The sequence below is a fragment of the Eleutherodactylus coqui genome, chromosome 2 (genome assembly GCF_035609145.1).
Source record: "Eleutherodactylus coqui strain aEleCoq1 chromosome 2, aEleCoq1.hap1, whole genome shotgun sequence".
NCBI classification, from domain to species: Eukaryota; Metazoa; Chordata; class Amphibia; order Anura; family Eleutherodactylidae; genus Eleutherodactylus; species Eleutherodactylus coqui.
In genome coordinates, this window is record NC_089838.1 from 243816310 (window position 1) to 243836031 (window position 19722).

The 19722-nt window shown below is 41.7% G+C and overlaps 1 protein-coding gene across 2 annotated transcripts in view; it reads right to left on the reverse strand.

The window, feature by feature from the left end:
- Positions 1 to 1223: 1223 nt before the first annotated feature.
- Positions 1224 to 19722, reverse strand: part of SEMA4B (semaphorin 4B) — a 74950-nt gene continuing 56451 nt past the window's right edge. Inside the window, exons 4-14 of one of the 2 annotated variants that reach the window (XM_066592756.1) lie at positions 18482 to 18580; positions 13284 to 13395; positions 13028 to 13144; positions 12427 to 12584; positions 11522 to 11703; positions 10993 to 11143; positions 8416 to 8626; positions 8213 to 8328; positions 5948 to 6114; positions 5767 to 5861; positions 1224 to 4329 (exon numbers count right to left, since the gene is read on the reverse strand). In XM_066592756.1, coding sequence (XP_066448853.1) covers positions 3557 to 4329; positions 5767 to 5861; positions 5948 to 6114; positions 8213 to 8328; positions 8416 to 8626; positions 10993 to 11143; positions 11522 to 11703; positions 12427 to 12584; positions 13028 to 13144; positions 13284 to 13395; positions 18482 to 18580 — 2181 coding nt within the window. In that variant the 3' untranslated portion in view covers positions 1224 to 3556. Of the gene's footprint in view, positions 4333 to 5766; positions 5862 to 5947; positions 6115 to 8212; positions 8329 to 8415; positions 8627 to 10992; positions 11144 to 11521; positions 11704 to 12426; positions 12585 to 13027; positions 13145 to 13283; positions 13396 to 18481; positions 18581 to 19722 lie in introns of both variants that reach the window. The other variant, XM_066592755.1, reaches the window with a different exon arrangement.

Sequence of the window (19722 nt, forward strand, 5' to 3'; positions counted from 1 at the left end):
GCTGCATTGGGGCGGGGTCGAACACGGCTTGATGCTCGTTCGAGTAACGAGCACCATTGAGTACGCTAATGCTCGAACGAGCATCAAGCTCGGCAGAGTATGTTCGCTCAACTTTACTCTTAACCCAAGTAAGCGAGGAAAACATTCCATAAGGAAATAGTAGGGAATGTTTACCTTCTTCCTTGGGTTCAGATTTGAGCTTCCTTGAAAAAAACTGCCACAGCTCACTAACTATGTCAGTTCAGGACCGGGGTCACATCATGGCATTAGCCCCAGCCCACAAGATCCACACGCCGGTACATGCTTAGTGTCATTTTGGCATTGGACGCCAACAGGAAAACTTCTTTGCTGGTGTGTGGATGGATTGGTTGGGTGGAAAGTCTGTGTCCCAGCCAGCTAATCAGCATTCCTCTCTAGACATTTATTCTGGATCCTCCTCACAGAGGATGTTGGTTATACTTCTCATCTGAAGGTGTCTCTGGTCCTGTCGGCAGTTTCTGTCCTGTTCCATAGTACAGATAAGTCTGTTTGGCTTATAGTGTAATCTAGGGTGTTGTTGCATCTATCTCCTGGCTAGCATCTAATTATGCATCAGTTATCATATAATTCATAGTATAGTTTTATAATAAGTGCAGTAAAGGTTACATTTCATTCATACCATTATCTCCGTTTGCAACTAGGGAGAGTCAGGGTCGCCCCCGATTCCTGACGTGGGGTCGTCTTCATCAGGGCGGGTGCTCAGCTTTTAGGTAGGGTCTCCTTGCATTAGTAAGTTAAGATCAGATTTCTCGTTCTCCTCACTTCGTTATATTAATATTTTGTTATTTGTGTTTGAATATTGTGTATATATCTGTTCTCTTAATACATTACCTTCGAATTGGACAACGTTTTTTGCGTCAAGCTCGTACATAATAAAAACATACAAGTGAGTGAATCTCCCGAATGTGATGTAAAATGCCATAAACCTTAATTATGCCCCTCACACAAGTTGTGCAAAATATGTGCATAAAATAAATCGTGGCATGCACTATCTTGGCACGTATTATAAGATAGTGTATGGGGATTTGGCGGCACGCAGCATGTCATTGCATGCCTGCTTATGCAGGAGAGATACACGCACGGCATGCCTGCAAACACATTCGTGTGAGCTCGGCTTAAACGACATAGCAACAAGGCAACATGACAGAATTCAAATCTACGAAAAAAAATTAAATGAGACTGCGAATTTTCCACATTTTATTAAAAATAAAGTGCTGTAATAAAAAATGTTCATAAACTGCAAATCAACATAGGGAAGCACACTGTACAATAGGACTCACCAACACCACATACTGACAAAACATTTGGCACAGAAAAGCTGCACATACATATTTACAACAGATGGGACGTTTCCATGCATGCACTGTGATAAGGTGCGTGTTCTTCTTTTTTTTGCAACACAGGTAAGACTATGTCAGAGTCCTAGTGGTCCTCTATATTCAGTGTAGTACCGGTAAATATCCCTGTCAAGCAGCAGCTGGTTTCACAGCATTGTAGATCAGGTAATTAGCATGTACACTACAGGTAGTCGCTGAGCCTCTGTGTGTAGAACACTAACTAAATTTGTCTTAGCTACAGGAGTTTTATTATGCGAGGATGTGCTTTACGATCAGATGCTACTGATTGAATACTCTACATTCAAAGATGTGTTCGCTGTTCCAGAGTAGTTTTATACAAATCAACGTTGATCAATGCTCCTTACCAAACCTCCAACAGAGACTGGAAAGCAAAATTCCTAAGACAAAAAAAAAGTTTATGGACTATAGTTCTGTAACATAAGTAGGAAAGTTGGAGCTTGATTAGAGCTGAGGTACATGTGCTTTATAAAGAAGTAACTATACTATAGCCCATTCAGCCCATCGAGAGGATATATCCATACTCTCTAATGCCATTCTCAATGAGAGCTCGAAACTCTGGTTGTGTATAAAAATGGATGGTTGGATTACTCTATAGAGATAGTATCTGCACGAAACCACTTTGTACAAGTCTATACAATATCTAGTAGCATTTCAACTACTTTGGTATTTTTAAACACTGCTCAGACTTATCTGCAGTAAAGCAAGACTAGACATTTATGGCACCCTAGGTAGGTAGAGTGATGCTTGCAATCTACTCTCGGACAGCCCCCAATGAGGAAGAGTGTGCCTACTACTTCCGAAAGATCTTTCATCTTCTAGGTTATACCAATGATACCAAATGTCTAGAATGAGCTCAGAATGTATTAGCATTCAAGCTTTGTCTAGGTTAACAAGGTCCCGCATTATGAAGGCACTGGAAACAAAGTGAGTCAGAAGAGATTCTGACATTTCACAAACAATGAAATGCATTTTCCCTGCTGGTCACTTGGAGCAAATGGTGTACACTACTGGTAAATCCGTCACTACGAACAGAACACATCCCATACACACACGTTCTCGAAAAACAAATAAAAACCCATGAAAAATATACACTATATACACTCCCACGCCGAATCAAAAAGGAAAAAAAAACATATATAAAAAATGATGTGTTGCAATTAATAGATTGATAAATTAAAAGAATCCGTGTGTGTACCGTTTATACTCTAGGCAGATTATAGCTGGTTGTTGGTGCCATAACACCAGGTCCTGGTTTCACATTATTTTAAACAAAGTAAAAAGGTAATAACAAAACATAAAAAAACTCAAATAATATTAATAGATGTTTTCGAAAAAAAGACTTTTAGGATATGAATGATCATCAGCAGTAGGTGCAACAAGTGTTCATGAAGATGGTTGCTTGGATGACGTGGCAAATATCTGACAATTCCTCCGCCTGACAGAAGGTCGTCTTACACTTCTGTTCTGATGCGTATTGCAATATTACTACCGATTGAGAATGTACCCATCAATATTCTAAACACCCTTTTTTGTGGTTGATGCCAGATTCTTATTGTGCTTTTTGTAAGAATTAAACCTGCCAATGCCGACGCCACGTTCAATTGTTCCTCAGAATTACAAAGTCTGGACATTCCGTGATCTACAAATGTTTATATCCTTGATCTTCAAACATGGGCGAGTCCTTGGGGACCTCCAATGGCATTTGTTTTTCTCCTTTTCCCCACAACCGATACTAAAGACCAGCCATAGTGGAGGAATAACACTAGTATCCCAACGTTCTACCATGTGCAAATTACTCAAAAGATGGTCCTTGTACACGGCTTATCAGATGAGTGTTGAAATGGAAATGTGCTACCTGGAGGCCAAGTATGCACATGCTTCCAAACACAATTGTCCTTCCGTGTCCAGAAAACGTGATGATGACTGTAACAGAAGATGATGTGCTATCTTTCCACAATGTACACTTGTATACTCTCTGCACACAGAAGCTATCCAAGCTATCCATGTATAGGAAGCCTGGTTGACAACCAAGTTTTGACCATCATCATAAAGTTGCATGCACACACATAGAATACTTGTGGATCACAAAGCCTTGTTGAACAGTTGCTTGCGGTCCCATAGTGGTTTGTGGGTACAGGAATGTCTTATGTTTAAGTCTCTCATACCACAGAATCTCTTATTTCTGAGCCTAATCGTACTCTTGGTCTTGGGCATGCTGGAGATACTTCCACAAGAGTGTCCTTCACATTTAGAGGTCTTTTTTCTGATTCTGATACAATTTTACTAGCAACCAAAGGGTCATGAACAGGAGTGCTGATTATATAGTTGTCATTTAGAGTCTGATAACCTTTATGGTCAGCTTGTGGGATAGGCGCCGTGCTCCCATTTAGAGGTACACTTTCAGTATTTTTGCGTGGCTTCTTGTCAGAATTTTCGACCGGTTTCAGAATTGATTTCATTCCACTGCGATGTTTATACATGATGCACAATGCGAGAATGACTAGTACCACTACGAAAAGTATAGTCATTATTAAAAACTCATTCCAGTAAGATTTCCCTAATAGCTGGGCAGAGCTATTCCCTGGGGACATAAATTTCGAGGTGTTGACAACCTTGTCAATGGCACTAACTTGGTGAAAGTTCCTTTCTGTTTGAGCCCATTGAGTGGTTGCTTTTATGATGCTGTCTGTATTAACACAATACTTAACCATCAGCTTTCTGAAATCCTTCTCTACTGACCAGCATTCATATGTTCCCAGTCTTTCAGGGCTGTTTACAAGGATGAGTTCTCCCGTTTCTAATACAAAATACGAGGAGGCATCAATAGGCCTATTGTTGTGAAGCCACTGACGAGATGCTAAGTTGGATAACAAGCTGCACGGCAAAGTAGTAGCATTATTGGGTTTTAGTATAATCTTCTTACATTCGGGATCTTCTGTGAACAAAATATTAATAAAATTAATTAATGGCTAATTCTACTTTATTAATATCAAACTGTCTAGAAACATATAAGACTCACAGCAAAAAGGACCACCTGGTCCACCTAGTCCATCCCTATATTATTTCCTCCTTTTTATTTCTCTCTTATCTCATTATACATTCACTCTTGATTTTTCAACCACATCTGTTGGAAGTTTGTTCTAAGCATCTACTACTCTTTCAATGAAAATATTTTTTGACATTACTTCTGTATTACTTCTGATCTCATTCACAACTATTTTCAGATTGTGCCCCTTGTTCTAGTTTCTGAATAAAACGCTTCTCTCCTAAACTTTATTTATACCTTTAACATATTTAAAGGCTTCAGTTATGTTCCCCCTTTCCCTTCTTTCCCCCAGGCTATAGAAATGAAGTTCCTTAAAGAAACTTTAAAGGCTGTTTTTGTTTAAAGGTATACTTTTCGGGCTAAAAATTATTTTTGTAATATGGTTTCATTAAAAATTTGGTACCATTTGGCATCTGCAGCTTCTACGGATCATGGTAGACAGTAACTGCAGAGTAACATTCAATAGGAGATCCAACAATGAAGCTGGACTGACGGATTTGTGCTTGTTCACATCAGTGTTCAGAGCCTCTGTCACTGCTTTCTGTCAAAATCTTCCAAAACAATAGCGCTGCATGCAACACTACTTCCTTTGGGAAAATGCTGGACCACATAATGACAACTATAGCCAATTGACTCTGGCTAGCACCGTTCTGGTTTGACATTTACTGGACCCAGCACTTCCACTTTTGACGTTGTTCAGCTCCTAGCACAGAGCGGTCATCATTGGGCTGAAAAGTACATGATGCCCACGTTTACATGTAACGATTATCGCTTATTTTCGGTCATGTAAGCGAATTTTGAGCAATAATTGTTATGTGTAAATGGGCCTTTACCCTCAGTCCAGCTTTACTGACAGATCTATTGACAGTCAAGCTATAATTATTGCATATAGTGACAGAGAAGTTGTAGAAACCAAACAGTTCAACATTTTTAATACAGCAAAAATGATTTTCAACCCAAAAATACATATATTCAAGTGATAATAAAAATATGCCACAAATGGTGACCATAGCCTATAAGTATTTCCTGGTTTTATGTTTAAGACTTTCCACCATTTTTGTAGCTGTCTTTGGACTCCATCTATCTTATCAATGTCTTTCTGTAGATGAGGTCTCCAGAACTAAATACAGTATTCCAGATGTGGTCTCACCAGAAAGAATACAGCGGAATCACAATCTCTCTCTTTCTACTGGTTATACCTCAAGCTATGCAGACAAACATTCTATTTGCTTTCCTTGCTGCTTGGGCACCGTGTGGATCGATCCAAGCATTCATCCACCCATCCATTGACAATACACACATCCCAGTCTTTCAGTAACTTACCACTTGGTTTAAGAACTCGTCCACCAGGCCCTGAGCTATCGCTTTGCCTGCAAAGTTTTTCAGTATCTGCATTTTCAATATCTTGGAGCCAGTGCCTGGAATACAAAAAATGACCATAAATAAAGAAAATCTATAGGTATGACCTTCACTGCTGAAAAATGACATAACAAGGACCACTTACTGTGCATTTGGATCATGTGAATGGTGGTGGACACTGCGACATCCTCTTTTGCTCCATGCACAATAGGGATCACGTGAAAGGATGCATTCCCCACAGCTTATATACATACTGCAGTTCGAGACGGGAACTTGTACAACCATGGAACGAGACGAGGCGTAAACCAGATTCTATACAAGACAGAAGGTTATTGTGTTAGGGCAGGGTTGTCACAATCATGGCCCGTGGGAAGAATTCATTTCTTTTCTTCCACTTGTGTATCGTCTGACTGCTCCTTGAGTCATGGACAGAGGTTATTACTATAGTATAAACTCTATAATATAGTAATAACTTATGTCCATGACTCAAGGAGCAGAAGTATCATGCATAAGTGGAAGAAAAGTATTGATATTTGGCTAAGTTTGACACATGAGTTTGAGGGTATTGAGCTCAAGATAGGGAAATGAAGATATGTGATGTAGATGAACACATTCTAAGTACAGTACTGTAGAATATGTTGGCACAATATGCACTCAGTGGCCACTTTAATTAGATACACCCATCTAGTAGTATGTTGGACCTCCTTTGGCCATCAGAGCTATACCAATTCATCATAGCCTAGATTCTGCTACGTGCTGAAATCTTTCTGCACAGATATTAGCCCAAGTGGACATGATAGCATATTGTAGTTGCTGCAAATGAGGTGGAGGTATTGGGTTCCTTGATTCATACTGCTTGCTCCAGATTCTGGTGCAAAAGAAATCTGGATTTATCTAACCAGGCAATGATTTTTCCACCGCTCAGTGATCCATTTTCTGTGTTCTTTTGTCCTACTGGAGTCTTGTCTTTCTGTTTCTGGGACTCAAACTGGTCCTCTGCTCTCATATCGCACCAGCGCTAAGGATTGACGGGTTGTATATTGGGACATGCTAGGTATGGTAGTCAGTTGCATTTTGCTTGACCGTGAACTGCTTGTTATTCACAATGATACTTGACATCCTCCTCTGATCCCTTTTGTCAATGAGTTGTTGACACTCACTGGATCCCCTTTCAATGGACGTTTTTCCTCGATTACACCATACTTGGTATACTCTTGACACCGTTGCATGAGAAAACCACAGGAGGTTGACATTTTTTGAAATGCTGTTCTCAGCGATTCTAGCACCAATGACTATACACTAGCCTACCAAAAATATTTGGACAGCCTTACCAGTAGAATAGATTATGTCTTATTACGTGTCCTAAACCGTGCTACACAAGAGGCAGACCCTTGGAGGTGTCAGCCATAGTTTGTGACGGGAACTGTGAGCTGCTGGATATACAGGTTATGGTGCTACACACAAGCCATCCATCATGAAATGGAGTGCATCGGGCTATCTACAATGGTGCAAGGAGCATCGTCATTGGACAGTTGAGCAATGAAAGAACGTTCTATGTAGGGACACTACTACATTTTCAAATCAGATAGATGTCTCTGGATGTGGAGAATATCTGAAGAATACCATTTGCCTGAATGCGTTGTGCCTACAGTTAAGTATGGTGGAGGTTCCATTATGGTTTGGGGATATTTTACGTGGCATGGTCTCAGCCCGTTGGTTGTAGTGGTAAGAACCATGAACAAGGAGGTGTACCTTGACATTATAGACAATACTCTGCTGCCAAGAATATGGAAATAATCAGCAATACTTCCAACAAGACAACACACCCTGTCTCAAATCCAACGCTGTTTTACATTTGTTGGAGGATATAGATGTTCCACGATTGGACTGGCTGCATAGAGTCCCAACTAGAACCCTATTGTACATCTTTGGGATAAACGGAAATATGAACAGCATCCATCTTCTTTGTAAGAACTCGCTAATCGTTTGCAGAATGAATGGAGGGAAATACCAGCTGAAATGTATCAGATCTTAGTAGAAAGTATGCCATGAAGAGTATCAGATGTCATTAGGGCCAAAGGAGCCCCGCTAAGTATTAACATATGTAAATAAATATTACTTTTGATTCTTGCTCCGGTGTCCAATTACTTTTGGTAGGATAGTATACCTCAGTTGAAGTCACTTGCTTTTCCCATTCTAATGTGGATTCACACTGAAACTGCTCCATGGAAAACTTGCTCATTTGATTTTATGCTGCACTCCAGAGTCCATCTTTAATTTTTTACACAAGGAGGCTGCAGTTGTGAAAGGGCCGTCCGGTGTTGCTAATAAAGTAGCCATTCGGTGTCCATAATACTAATCTATTTTACCAACTTATGTAGCCTATTGCAAAATCAAACTGCATTATTACCTTGCTGTGATCAATCAGTAGCTCTTGTACTGGACTTGCACTTGGGAACAGTTTAATCTCTTCAATAATGTGGACTGTCTTATTCACATGGACTGCCTTGTGCAGCCGCCCATCATCTGTGGAATAGAAAGCATTATTAACACTAGAAGTACTGGAAGTAATTTGGATACTGTGGTCTGTAGACTCAGGCTGTAGTTCATCACCTGTCCCCAGGAACATGACATCATAGGTTTTCTTGAGCCCCCTGACTCGCTGCACATTGATCTGCTGATAGATCATATGTGTCTGCAGCAGCAGAGGCTGGCTCCGCACAGGGCTGTCCATCAGGAAATGGTCCTTGATGAAGTTCAATACTCTGTCAGGCATTTGTAGGGAGGAATTGATTTTCATGTTTCTTGCTTTGTTAGTAATGCACTGTTGGGATAAAAGTAAAAAATATGAATGAAATGTATAGTCTCAGACCAAGAGGCTCCAATGAGCCAAGTTCCTCCGCCAGCTGATATACAAATCGATCAGAGCAGATGATCTTTTACTGTAAAAAGTTTATAATAGAGCATTTTGCTACTAGATTGTATTCACTTATTTGCATCCCTAAGGCGCTACAGCAAGACTAGACAATGTATGCCTCAAACTGCTGGAAAATACCAATTCTGGAGGATTATGGAGAATGTAGATTCAAAGAAACACACTAAAGGCCCCTTTAAACACAACAATTATAATTATCGCTCAAAAGCCATCTTTTCAGCGATAATCGTTGTGTGTAAATGTGTGCCCATCGTGCACTAACCGGGCACTTTTCGTCCAGCGCTGAGTTCACCTCAGCTTAAAATCCATCGGGACTGATAAAACGGACCACACGCTGAGTTCTCCAAATGCAGCGCTGATAACATTCTTTCAGCTGCTGTCCTTCTGGAGAACAATAGAGCTGTATTTAGAGATTAGGCCACTTGCTGTTCTCTAAATACACACAAATGAAGCTAGTTAGCTACTAATGGACTAATGCAAAATGATCGCTCTGTTAGCTTCTGACGAATTTTGAGCGATCATCTGTGTGTGTAAATGGACCTTAAGATTAACTGGCTTCACCTGAAATTGGCCATAGCTCGTATAGAAGTCTTCAATGTAGGAAAAATGCAGGTAAACCCTAAATACTGGGTGATACAGGGATATAGGGACATGTATACTGTGTACAACGCTGTGGAATATGTTGGTGCTATATAAGTAATGGGAGATAAGTAACACTGTGTCAGGGTGCTTTCACATCTGTGTTGGGGATTCGGGAAGCAGAGAAGGATAATCCCCGGGGTTGAACGGTTTTAGTCTGTGGATGGAACCAGACAAACCCCATTGACTATAATGGGGTCTGCCCCCTTTCAGCCCAGCTGCCCGTTTTTTCTTCTTGTATTTGCAGCCTCATCTACGAACGAACCCCCGGACAGAGGTTCCAACTCAGACCACCCTAAAACTCTTTTTGTTCCCAGGTTGTACCCTTTAGTTCCTGATGTCTTATGTCACAAATGTTTAGAAAATATTTATCAGAATCTTTAAACTTTTGGTTTGTGGTAAAAAAAAAGTTTCTTCAAAAAATTCCTATCATGCAATAAAACCTGTGAATTTTCCTTATTTTTGTTTGCATAAATTCAGTAATCCTACTTCAAATCAAGCAATATTAACATTTGTTAATACACAAATAACACTAGGTAAGAAAATTGTTTTTGTTCACAGGGATTAAAAGCTAGTTTTGTGTTACCTAGGTCACATGTCACTGGCAATGAGCTTTCACTGAGTCATAACTTTGGTTTTGTACCAACGGAGACTATAGCCTATGCAGCATATTACCGCACGCATCACAACCAATCATGAAAGAATGTAAAGAAACATGTCATTGCGCACAGCACATGCATCTGTTTGTTTTTGCAAGTCTGGATCTGATCAAAACCTGAAGTACATTTCCTGTTGTTTGCAGGAGGCCATCAGGCAAACAACGTATCCGCATTGGTTTTCTTATGGCCTCTAGAGGTTGCAAGTATACACTTGCACCCTTACGAGGCCATGGGAAAACCATTGCGGATATGTTGTTTGTCTGATGGCCTCCTGCAAACAACAGAAAGTACACAGTGCTTCAGATTTCCAGGAAGCTCCAGACTTACTAAACAAACAAATGCATGCGCTGTGTGCAATGGCACGTTTGTTTGCAATCTACCATCATTAAGTGTGATGCGTGCAATAATATGCTGCGTAGGCTATAGGGCCAGCTAAATTACCAGCTCAATTGGTACAAAACCATAGTTATGACTCAATAAATGCACATTACTAATTACATGTGACCTAGGCAACTCAAAAATTCCCGGGAACAAAGCACACAAAAAAAAAGTTACCCAGTGTAATGAATAAATAAAACTGCAGGATACTTTCCGCTAAAATCTGCTAGAGTTGTGCAGTGTATATAGTTTGTCCACAAGAGCGCAGTGTTGACACATTCTTAATACAATGGCAAGTGTTCTTGAACTTTTAGCACAAAGAATAAGGGGGGTGGGGGGAGAGTGCCTGATCATCTAGAATTGCTTGCTTTTCCACTACACTATTAAATGTCCATACATGGCTTCTAGAACATGATATAAAGACATTTTAGTGTCTTTAGATATAATATTATCCAGGTACACACTAGATATAATTTCAGCTCAGCTACATTAATTTCTATAGAATGATATTTTTCTTGGTTTGCAAAAACCCTGACTCAATCCAGTAACAAAATACTATGAGGCATATGCAATACTTACAGCTCCGGGTCGTGGCTCCGGTACAGAGTCCGTGTATGTACTCCACTGCTGAGACTCGCGGTTTACTTCCTTATAGAGGCCATTGAAGGCTTTCTGCACATCATTCATGGAGAAGGCACATACAGCTGAACTTCCAACTCCTCCCTTGTTCCTGGGGAGAAAAATATATTTCTTAGGATATAAGTTCCCTATATGGGCCTAATACATGTCCAGACACACGTATCAAAGTTACAACAGATATAATATACACTCTGTTTGCTTTTAATTACACTGATCAGAAACGATCCTGTAATAGCTATGCCATTTTAATGGCCACATAAACAAGCTCGGGGAAGTGAGAAGTAGGACAAAGTGGTCATTACGAAACAAAGCAAAGGCTGAAATGTAGTTCACAACACAAGGCTGTAATGAACGATAAAAACTATGTTCACAGCTAAGTTGCAGCATGGGACTTATAAAAGGAAAGCCAAAAATCTTGGGAGTTCCTCACATTCACACATAGAATAAATACTAATAACCTTCTGCTTACCACTGTGAAGTAAAGACCCCATAGAAAATGGTATTCATCCAATGTTCCCCTCCGGGAGTGAGAACAAACATGTCCCTCAGAACATTGAAGGGGAAACCATCTTCTGAGCGAGTGCACAAAAGTTGGGCCTTCAAGAATGTGGTCCACTTCTTCTGTAGGACACGCTCGCCACCGAGGTCCCCCTAAGAGAAGGATAATATAATGGTGTCAAAGGAATCATAAGAGAAAATAGCAATTAGGAAATAATTAACCAAACAGTGGCATGGAATTAACACTGCGGACCTTGTTAGCACAGGTTAATTAACGAGAGCCTGATGTCATAATGGCAAAAAGTACTTATACAAGAATTTACATGCCATTGTTATACCCTCTGTGGGTCTATGGTGGTAGGGTCTACAGCTCATGTTGGCCTGATTCTCATTGCCCAGGGCTCCTTTTCGACAAAATTATAAAGTATTAGGCTGTCTGCACATGGCCGCACGTGCACCGTGGAATCCGGAGCGGGCGCCTACCTCTGGATTACGCAGCAAATGCTTTCCATAGCATGCTATGAGGGGGGCGAAAAATTGCAGCATGCTCTATTTCTAGGCAGATTCCATGCAAACGGCTTCCATTGAAGTCAATGAAAGCCGTCCGACCCACAGCCCTTACGCAATCATCATTGTGGAAAGGCAACGGGATCCGTGTCATCGCCTAATGATGGCACGGCATAATCTGTACTGCGCATGTGCGCCGGCGTGACGACCGGTATAAAGAAGAATCTGGATAGTTATGCGGGGCCACTGTCCGGGCACAGGGTCAGATCCCACATGTGGAATCCGACCTGGTCGTATGCAGGCGGCCTTAATGTGATGTTAAAGCTTGTGACATCTTATACAGTAATGAAGAACTTTTGTTGATCTCACCTTACATACTCGAGCAATCCGAGACACAATAGGGTTCTCAAAAAAATCAAATTCTTTTCCAGTCTCGGTAAAGAAGAAATAAATCTTATCATCGTCACCTATAGAGTTCCCTTTGGGAAAATTTTCTGGGATATGAGCTGAGCCAACAAAAGCTGGATCTGCAATGACAAAGTGGAAGATAATGAGTTTAATAGCAGGTCCTATGCACATTTAATCACTGTGTCAACACAAGTGCACATCCCAGACTGATTAGTACTCTGGCTATACTCTTATTTACATACTACAACATACTCATCCCCAGTAATCCCCAACTACACATCCATTGTTGTATAGTCTAATTTACACCAATAAAGTCACATCCTTCAATGCAGTAAAATAAAGGGCTAGTTCAGTCTGGGCTTATGAACAGAGGAGTGGATAGACGGAATTCCAGACTAGCAGTAAGTGATATTTGAGTTATAGAAAATTTAGAGTCTACCTTACAGGCAAATATTTGCAATTTAAGAACGGTTTGCATACGTCAAAATTAATCCCTGATCTCTATCAAAAGCCATGTTTTATCTATACACACTGTAATCAAAGACGTAAATCAAAGGCCAACCTTGCAGCCAGTTTAAGGAGGTCTCGGTCTTCAGAGTAATCTTGCTATCTTCGCTTTTGTAAATAATGGGCTCATTTCCTCGGAAGGTACTGACTGTTCCTCCATACATGTCCCCATCTGAAACAAAGACAGAAGAATTAAGTAAACATTGTATATAAAATCTGAGAAATTATGAATCCTCCAGTGAGGATCCAAACAAAAATCATGGGATATTCTGGGGAAACTATTACAATGCTCTTGGAGCAGCTATACTTACCAACCACTATAGCCGAGGACTTATACTCTGGATCAAAAGGGCATCTGCCCCTTCCATCTTCCATGATGGGGTTGCCATTTGAATCTGTTTCCAAAGCAAAATCATCGATTCTCTAGAATGGAAAGAGAGATACTCGGTCAGTTAGTCAGGCCTTGAAAGTAAGTAATAGTATCTAAGCACAAAGAAATTGTTAACGAGAACATAGAAACTCCTTGCAGATCTTGCCTTTCATCACATTTGAAACCAGGACTCTAATTAAACGCTGAGCAATTCCTAAATCCAAAGGCTTAGTAAATACAGCTTTTGATGTAATTCAGCTTAAACTGTAGGACAACGTAGTTGCAACAGCACCAACATCAGGCTCACAGCTAGGTCTGCTCACAGGAGTTGTACAGCCTGGGCATTCTTTGACACCCCAGGTGGTGCCAAGAGCGTTCATCTGTAAGATCTGCAGTAAGTGTTTAAAGCATGGCAAGAACATAAAGAACCTCAACACAACGTATATGAACAGTCACGTGCACTACCGCCACCCGCTGCCTTGGAGAGCCCATCTGGGCTAAAGAGCAAAGGGTCAACCTCAATCTCTTATGCTGCCTCTTCATCCATCTCCCTCCCTGTTCATGCAGTAGCCTCTGAGCACAGAGAGGCAGTTCTGTATAAGGGCAGTAGCACACCTACTTTAGGCCTCTCCTCCACAATTGTCAATTGGGCTGCAAGCTTTAGAGCCAGGTAGCGGGAAACTGAGAGCTGAACTTGAATGGCCACCATCACCACCACCTTCACTGACATTGACATCTACCCCATATTCCAGTGTTTCTCAAGTCAGCAGCCAGCCCTCCATTCCCAGCTACGGGAATATACAAAAATATCACCCCAATAATCCACGAGCACAAAGCCAGAACACACGCATTATGCAGCTGCTTGCAATGAAAATGCTGCCCTTCAGGCTAGTGGACACAGTTGCCTTCCGCAACATGACGCTCTATGCTAACCCACAGTACCAGGTGCCCAGCCATGATTTCTTTGCCCAAAAAGTCATCCCTGCCCTGCGCAGCCATGCAAATGATAACATGTCCTTGGTGTTGAAAGACGCTGTTAGTGGCAGGGTGCACCTGATCACAAACACATGGTCCAGCGCACATGGCCAAGGACGCTAAATATACCTAACAGCACACCGGGTCAACGTCCTGCAAATGGAGCATTAAGCCAAAATTGGTGGTCCATGTTTCATGGCACTCCCAAAAGTTGCGGGTCATTTATCTTAGTCTGTCCTCTCCTCACTCCCCTCCTCCACCTCTTTATACAACCTTTAAGAACCCTCCACACTGGCACAAATATCCGTATTGCCCTCTATATAGCGGTGCATGTCATAAACATCCTAAAACTGATATATCTAGCGGCGTACAGCCACACGGCTCTGCAGGCTGAGGCTGACACATGGCTAATCTTGTACAATCTGAAGCCAAGCAAGGCTGTGTGTGACAATGGGGCCACTTATGGAGTGGCTACAGACATGTGTGCTGTTTTTCACTGCTTCACGTGTAGAACTACCAATGTATTGTGAAGATAGCATCAGCCATGCTGGACAGCCGAAAATGGGATCCAGAACTGACAGATCAGAGACATGGTAGAAAAGATAAATTAAAGGCCATATACCCCCTCTTCCCCTTTGGTTCGAGGACAGAATTTTGTCCCAAAGCCGGATAGTCTCTTTAAGTTACATAAGCTAGAAACTAACTGCTAGCGATATACACTTCCTCTGCTCTTATTTTCTCTTACGTCACGCTCCAAATACTTTAATCTCTAAACTTTCTGAAACTCTTCTAACTGTGGTGCATAATTATTCACTTGTTGGCCACTGTGTACAGATGTGTGTCAATGTAATGGTTCCATGTAGCCTGGGATTTCATAATTGGCTTCTCTGTGTGAGGCAATGAAGCAGGCAGAATTTGCTTGTTTACAATGATTACACGTTAGCATGGGCACCCTTGTGTATCAGGGCATCTGTGCACGGAATCCATTTATCGTTTCGCCAGAAACACTTGGCATATGGATAAATATTAGTATAGCTAATAATCCTTGGGTATTCCTTTGATGAATAGATACGTCTCCCACTGCTTTAACCCAGATTACGGTTAACAGCCAGGATGCCATTTCCAGGTAATGACCTGGTTGTAGGTGTAAACACAAGAGATGGGTAAGCAGGGTGCTAGTATATTAGATACAAGGGTGGACTGACGTCTGTGGATGTCTAATATACTGGGATGATAACAGGTATCGAGACAGTTGAAGTCACTACAATAACATTGGGCAGACTCTATATACAGAACAGGTTTCTGCCTATGGCCTACATACAGTACACAATAATGCCTCATTCATGGAACCAGACACAAGTTGTGGAATGTGTAAAATGAACACTAAGCATATACATAATAATAGATGAGAAAACGCAATTATACAACCCGGAGGCCTCAAGTTAATAATTACCAGGCTGCAGTGGGAAGGAAATGCGGCTCACTGCAATCATGTATTCTGAACGCCTATCAGAACAGTGCTAGACCAGAAAACACATGAAAAAGTTCTTCTTTATTAAAGGGGTATTCTGGAGATTAAAACTTTCTCCAAGTTTTAACCCAAGGGAACGGTGCGGAGGCGCAGCACCGATCCATACAGTTCAATGAGAGCAATGGAGATTGCTGAGCGCAAAGCAGGAGAGCAAAGCTCGTCAATCTCTGGTGCTCTCATTGAAATTAATGGAGCAGCGGTGCACCGGCGCAACCTCCACTTTGTTTCCTTGGAGACCATCCCAATCCCTTTTTTTAGGATTGGTGGAGGTTCCAGCGGTTGGACCCAATTTATCAGTTTTGGGTGAAAACTTGAAAAAACATTCAGCCTTTAGAATAACCCTTTAATTCATCAGATACATAAAACGTTTAAAGTGCAAATGTTAAAACAGGTGGGTGAACAGGACAGGGGCACTTAGGGTCACTAAAGCATAGTGCATGCTGTCCCCAGATATTATGTGTAGTATTATAATTGGCCGAAAAAACGAACTGTTTAGTAAAGAAAACACTAAAGTACAAGAAAATTCATATAAGTGATTAAGAAAAAGTATCATGCAAAGCAAATGCACCTGGTAGAGTCCAAAGTTCACCCACCGCACCTAAAAGGCGTTTCACCAGTCATCAACTGTTACCTACTTCTGCAAGCTAAAAAAAATCCACTTATCAGTACATCACATCATAGGGACAGCAATGGAAGTATCCAGCTTGTCTGACCATTTCTACAAATTCCCCCATACACACGAAAGTGACCATGGTGAAAGTGGAGAAAGCTGTGCTGCCCCTGACACCTCCGGCAGTGGCTTATTTTCAAGAAGGGTAAAAGCAGTGGGTGTCAAAATGCAATGTGCTCGATCTCTCTTTGTTGGAAAACTTTTACTTTAAGCCCCCCGTGGGGGCCTTTAGTTTCTATACAATATATTAGTTAGCAACCATTTTTCATGGGTGCCATATTGTATGTGCAGTTCAGAGCTTCTGCATGCCCTTTTAATCAAGGCTTCCATAAATGAGAACTACACACAGGAATAGTCGATACTTCACAATCCATACTGAGCGTTAACAGGAGGTGGATGAAGCGTGGGAACACATGGACTATTCCGGACTATAGTGAAAACTTTGACTTAAAGTGGTTGTTTGAAATCACAGAGGTGAGAGGGAAATCAAAAGCATTAGTCCCTGGAAAAGAGCCAACATTGCAGTACCTGATAAGGTGCAGAGCAGGCACAATCGCCGCTGAGCAATAAGGCTGGCACAATTTCTGTAGACTAGAGATGAGCGAACATACTCTTTTCAGGTGTTTTTGCACTCGAGCACCGCTTTTTCCGAGTAACTGACTATTCGGATGAAAAGATTCGGGGGGCGCCGGGGGTGAGCGGGGGGTTGCAGAGGGGAGTGGGGGGGGGGGAGGGAGAGAGAGAGAGCTTCCCCCTGTTCCCCACTGCTACCCCCCGCTCCACCACGCCGCTCCCCCGCCCCCCCCCCGAATCTTTTTGTCCGAGTAGTCAGTTACTTGGAAAAAGCGGTGCTCGAGTGCAAAAACACTCGAACCGAGTACGCTTGCTCATCTCTACCGTAGACCCTAATAAGATGCAGAAAACCAGACTATAGACTGGAGGAGCTAATTGTCCACTGCAGACTTATATGCAGCCACCCACTCAACGCAGCCCAGATTGGGGAGGAGTGACTGCAGACGAACCTAGTCTGCAATGTGATAGATACCATAGAAGCCAGCCAATGTATGAGTGTGTCTCACCATACAGGATTACAGCTCACACTAACATAGCCCTGTATCTCAACAGTAGGCCACACTGGCTGACATCTTGGGCTCCCCCAGAAGTCTATAGCAAACTGCATAAAGGAAATACTGATACACACTAATAAAATGCGGGTGTTAGTTCAGCATTTTGGGCAAGACGCATAAGCCAACGGGCCAGCTCTGAGTGCTCTCATTGGCTGCAGCAGCCTACGACATCCCATAAACAGACTGGAGTGCAGCCTGTATACAAACAATGGGAGTGATGACCGAGCAGCCGTGAAGGACACAATGGGGAACGGGGAAAGGGAAATATATGACACTTTGATGTTTTACACCAGATGGAGCTAGGCTCTATAGAAAAAAAAATCTCGGACAACCCCTTTAACGATTCACTTTTATGGCGATTCTGTATCACAACTGATTTTTATATAAACACCCAAGAGGCTTTGAAAATCTATACATGTAGTGCTTATTTATTTTTGTTACTGTATATCTGATAACTGTACAGTTTTAGGTGCAAACATGACCCTTTCCATAAAGTAACTCAACAGAACAAGCTGTGTACAGACACAGGACTAGCAAGGAATTCTGGGAGATTTAATCTCTGGTGCCAGCAGAATCATGAATACAGCTCTGGATTAAAAAAGGTTAGGATTACTATAATAAAAGTATTGCAATTGAGTTGCATTCATGAACATAGTATAAAACTTGTTTTTCCTTTGTTTTAGGGTATGTATTCCCTCGGAGATTTCATATTTCCACAACAGGCATATGTGTATATCCCCAGAAGCTATCCTACTAGAAGAGTAAGCCAAGTCATTAATAGCCCTACCCAGACAGGGTGTGATGGATTTGTAATGCAGTTGAAGAAGTGTACTTACGATGTAGGTGCAGTTGGGGCTGAAGGCGTAAGTCCCACAGGTGTAGAGGTGTGTGCTGTTCATCTGCAGGAGGATCTTAATATAGTTCTGGCAATCTCTCTGAAACAGCAAACAACAAATTTCAGGTCATTTCTCACCCCATTGCTTAGCATTGATTATTAACTAACGGCACGTCGTTATCAGAGGCCATCATCATCATCAAGGCTAAGGAGTGTGAAACACTGAACGATAAGTGCCCAGGGACTGCACCATTCTCACCATGAATCACGCAGTCTAAAAGGGCTTCCCAAGCGTGAACAGGTTGGTGATGACGTCACTGGCTCGTTCCATCGAGAAAATGAGAATCATCCCCTGTATAAGAGCTATGTAGGCTGTGCTCACACCTCCTTCGCAGATATTATCACATTTTACACATTAAAATTACATTACCATTTCCTTCAGATTTATGCAAAATTCTGTACACGCGGTGGAAACCCAATGGACACCATTAGAAGTGAATGAGTCTGTTGACCGCCATTGGTGTCCGTTGTGTGACAGATCCGGCACTGCGTCATGGTTTCCATTCATAATAGAAATCACAAAGTAGATGTGAATAAAGCATTAAATGTGCAATACGTGCATTGCTACTGTCAAACTTGCACTCCAATATGCAGAATATAGGGACTAATTGTTTAGGGGGGCAAAATGGAAGTGTGGTGTAGGTATTGCCTTATTAAGTTCCACATAAATCATCCTGATTAAACAGAATATGAGCTTGCTTACATGCATTTCATTGAGTTGTCTTGGGAGAGACACTAGTGGTATATTGCTAGCAATGTCCAAGTGGCAGGGATCTGAATGCTATGACCCCTGTTGATCACTAGAATAATGTTGCAGTACAACTAGGAGAACATCATGCCATGTCCTATGTTGGCACCACTCTTCATTCTTCTCATTCAGTTTGAATTTTTTCAGGAAAACTGGGAATGGATCTTAGATTTTCTGGCCTTTACCATGCTTGGGTCTATTCCATTTTAAGGGGTGGCATAGTGGGGGTGAGGGATATTTTACAAAAACATGGAGAGAAAGCAGTTTGGAGGACTAAGCTCTAGATTTAGCATTTGGCCTTCTACAGCTGTTTTTGTGTATCCATACTTTTGACTTCCTGAGTGGGGATTGTCTTGTAGGTAGAAGGTCAGGTTGAGTCAGCACAAGTTCAGGTTGAGTCAGCACAAGGTCAGGTTGAATAAGCACAAGGTAAG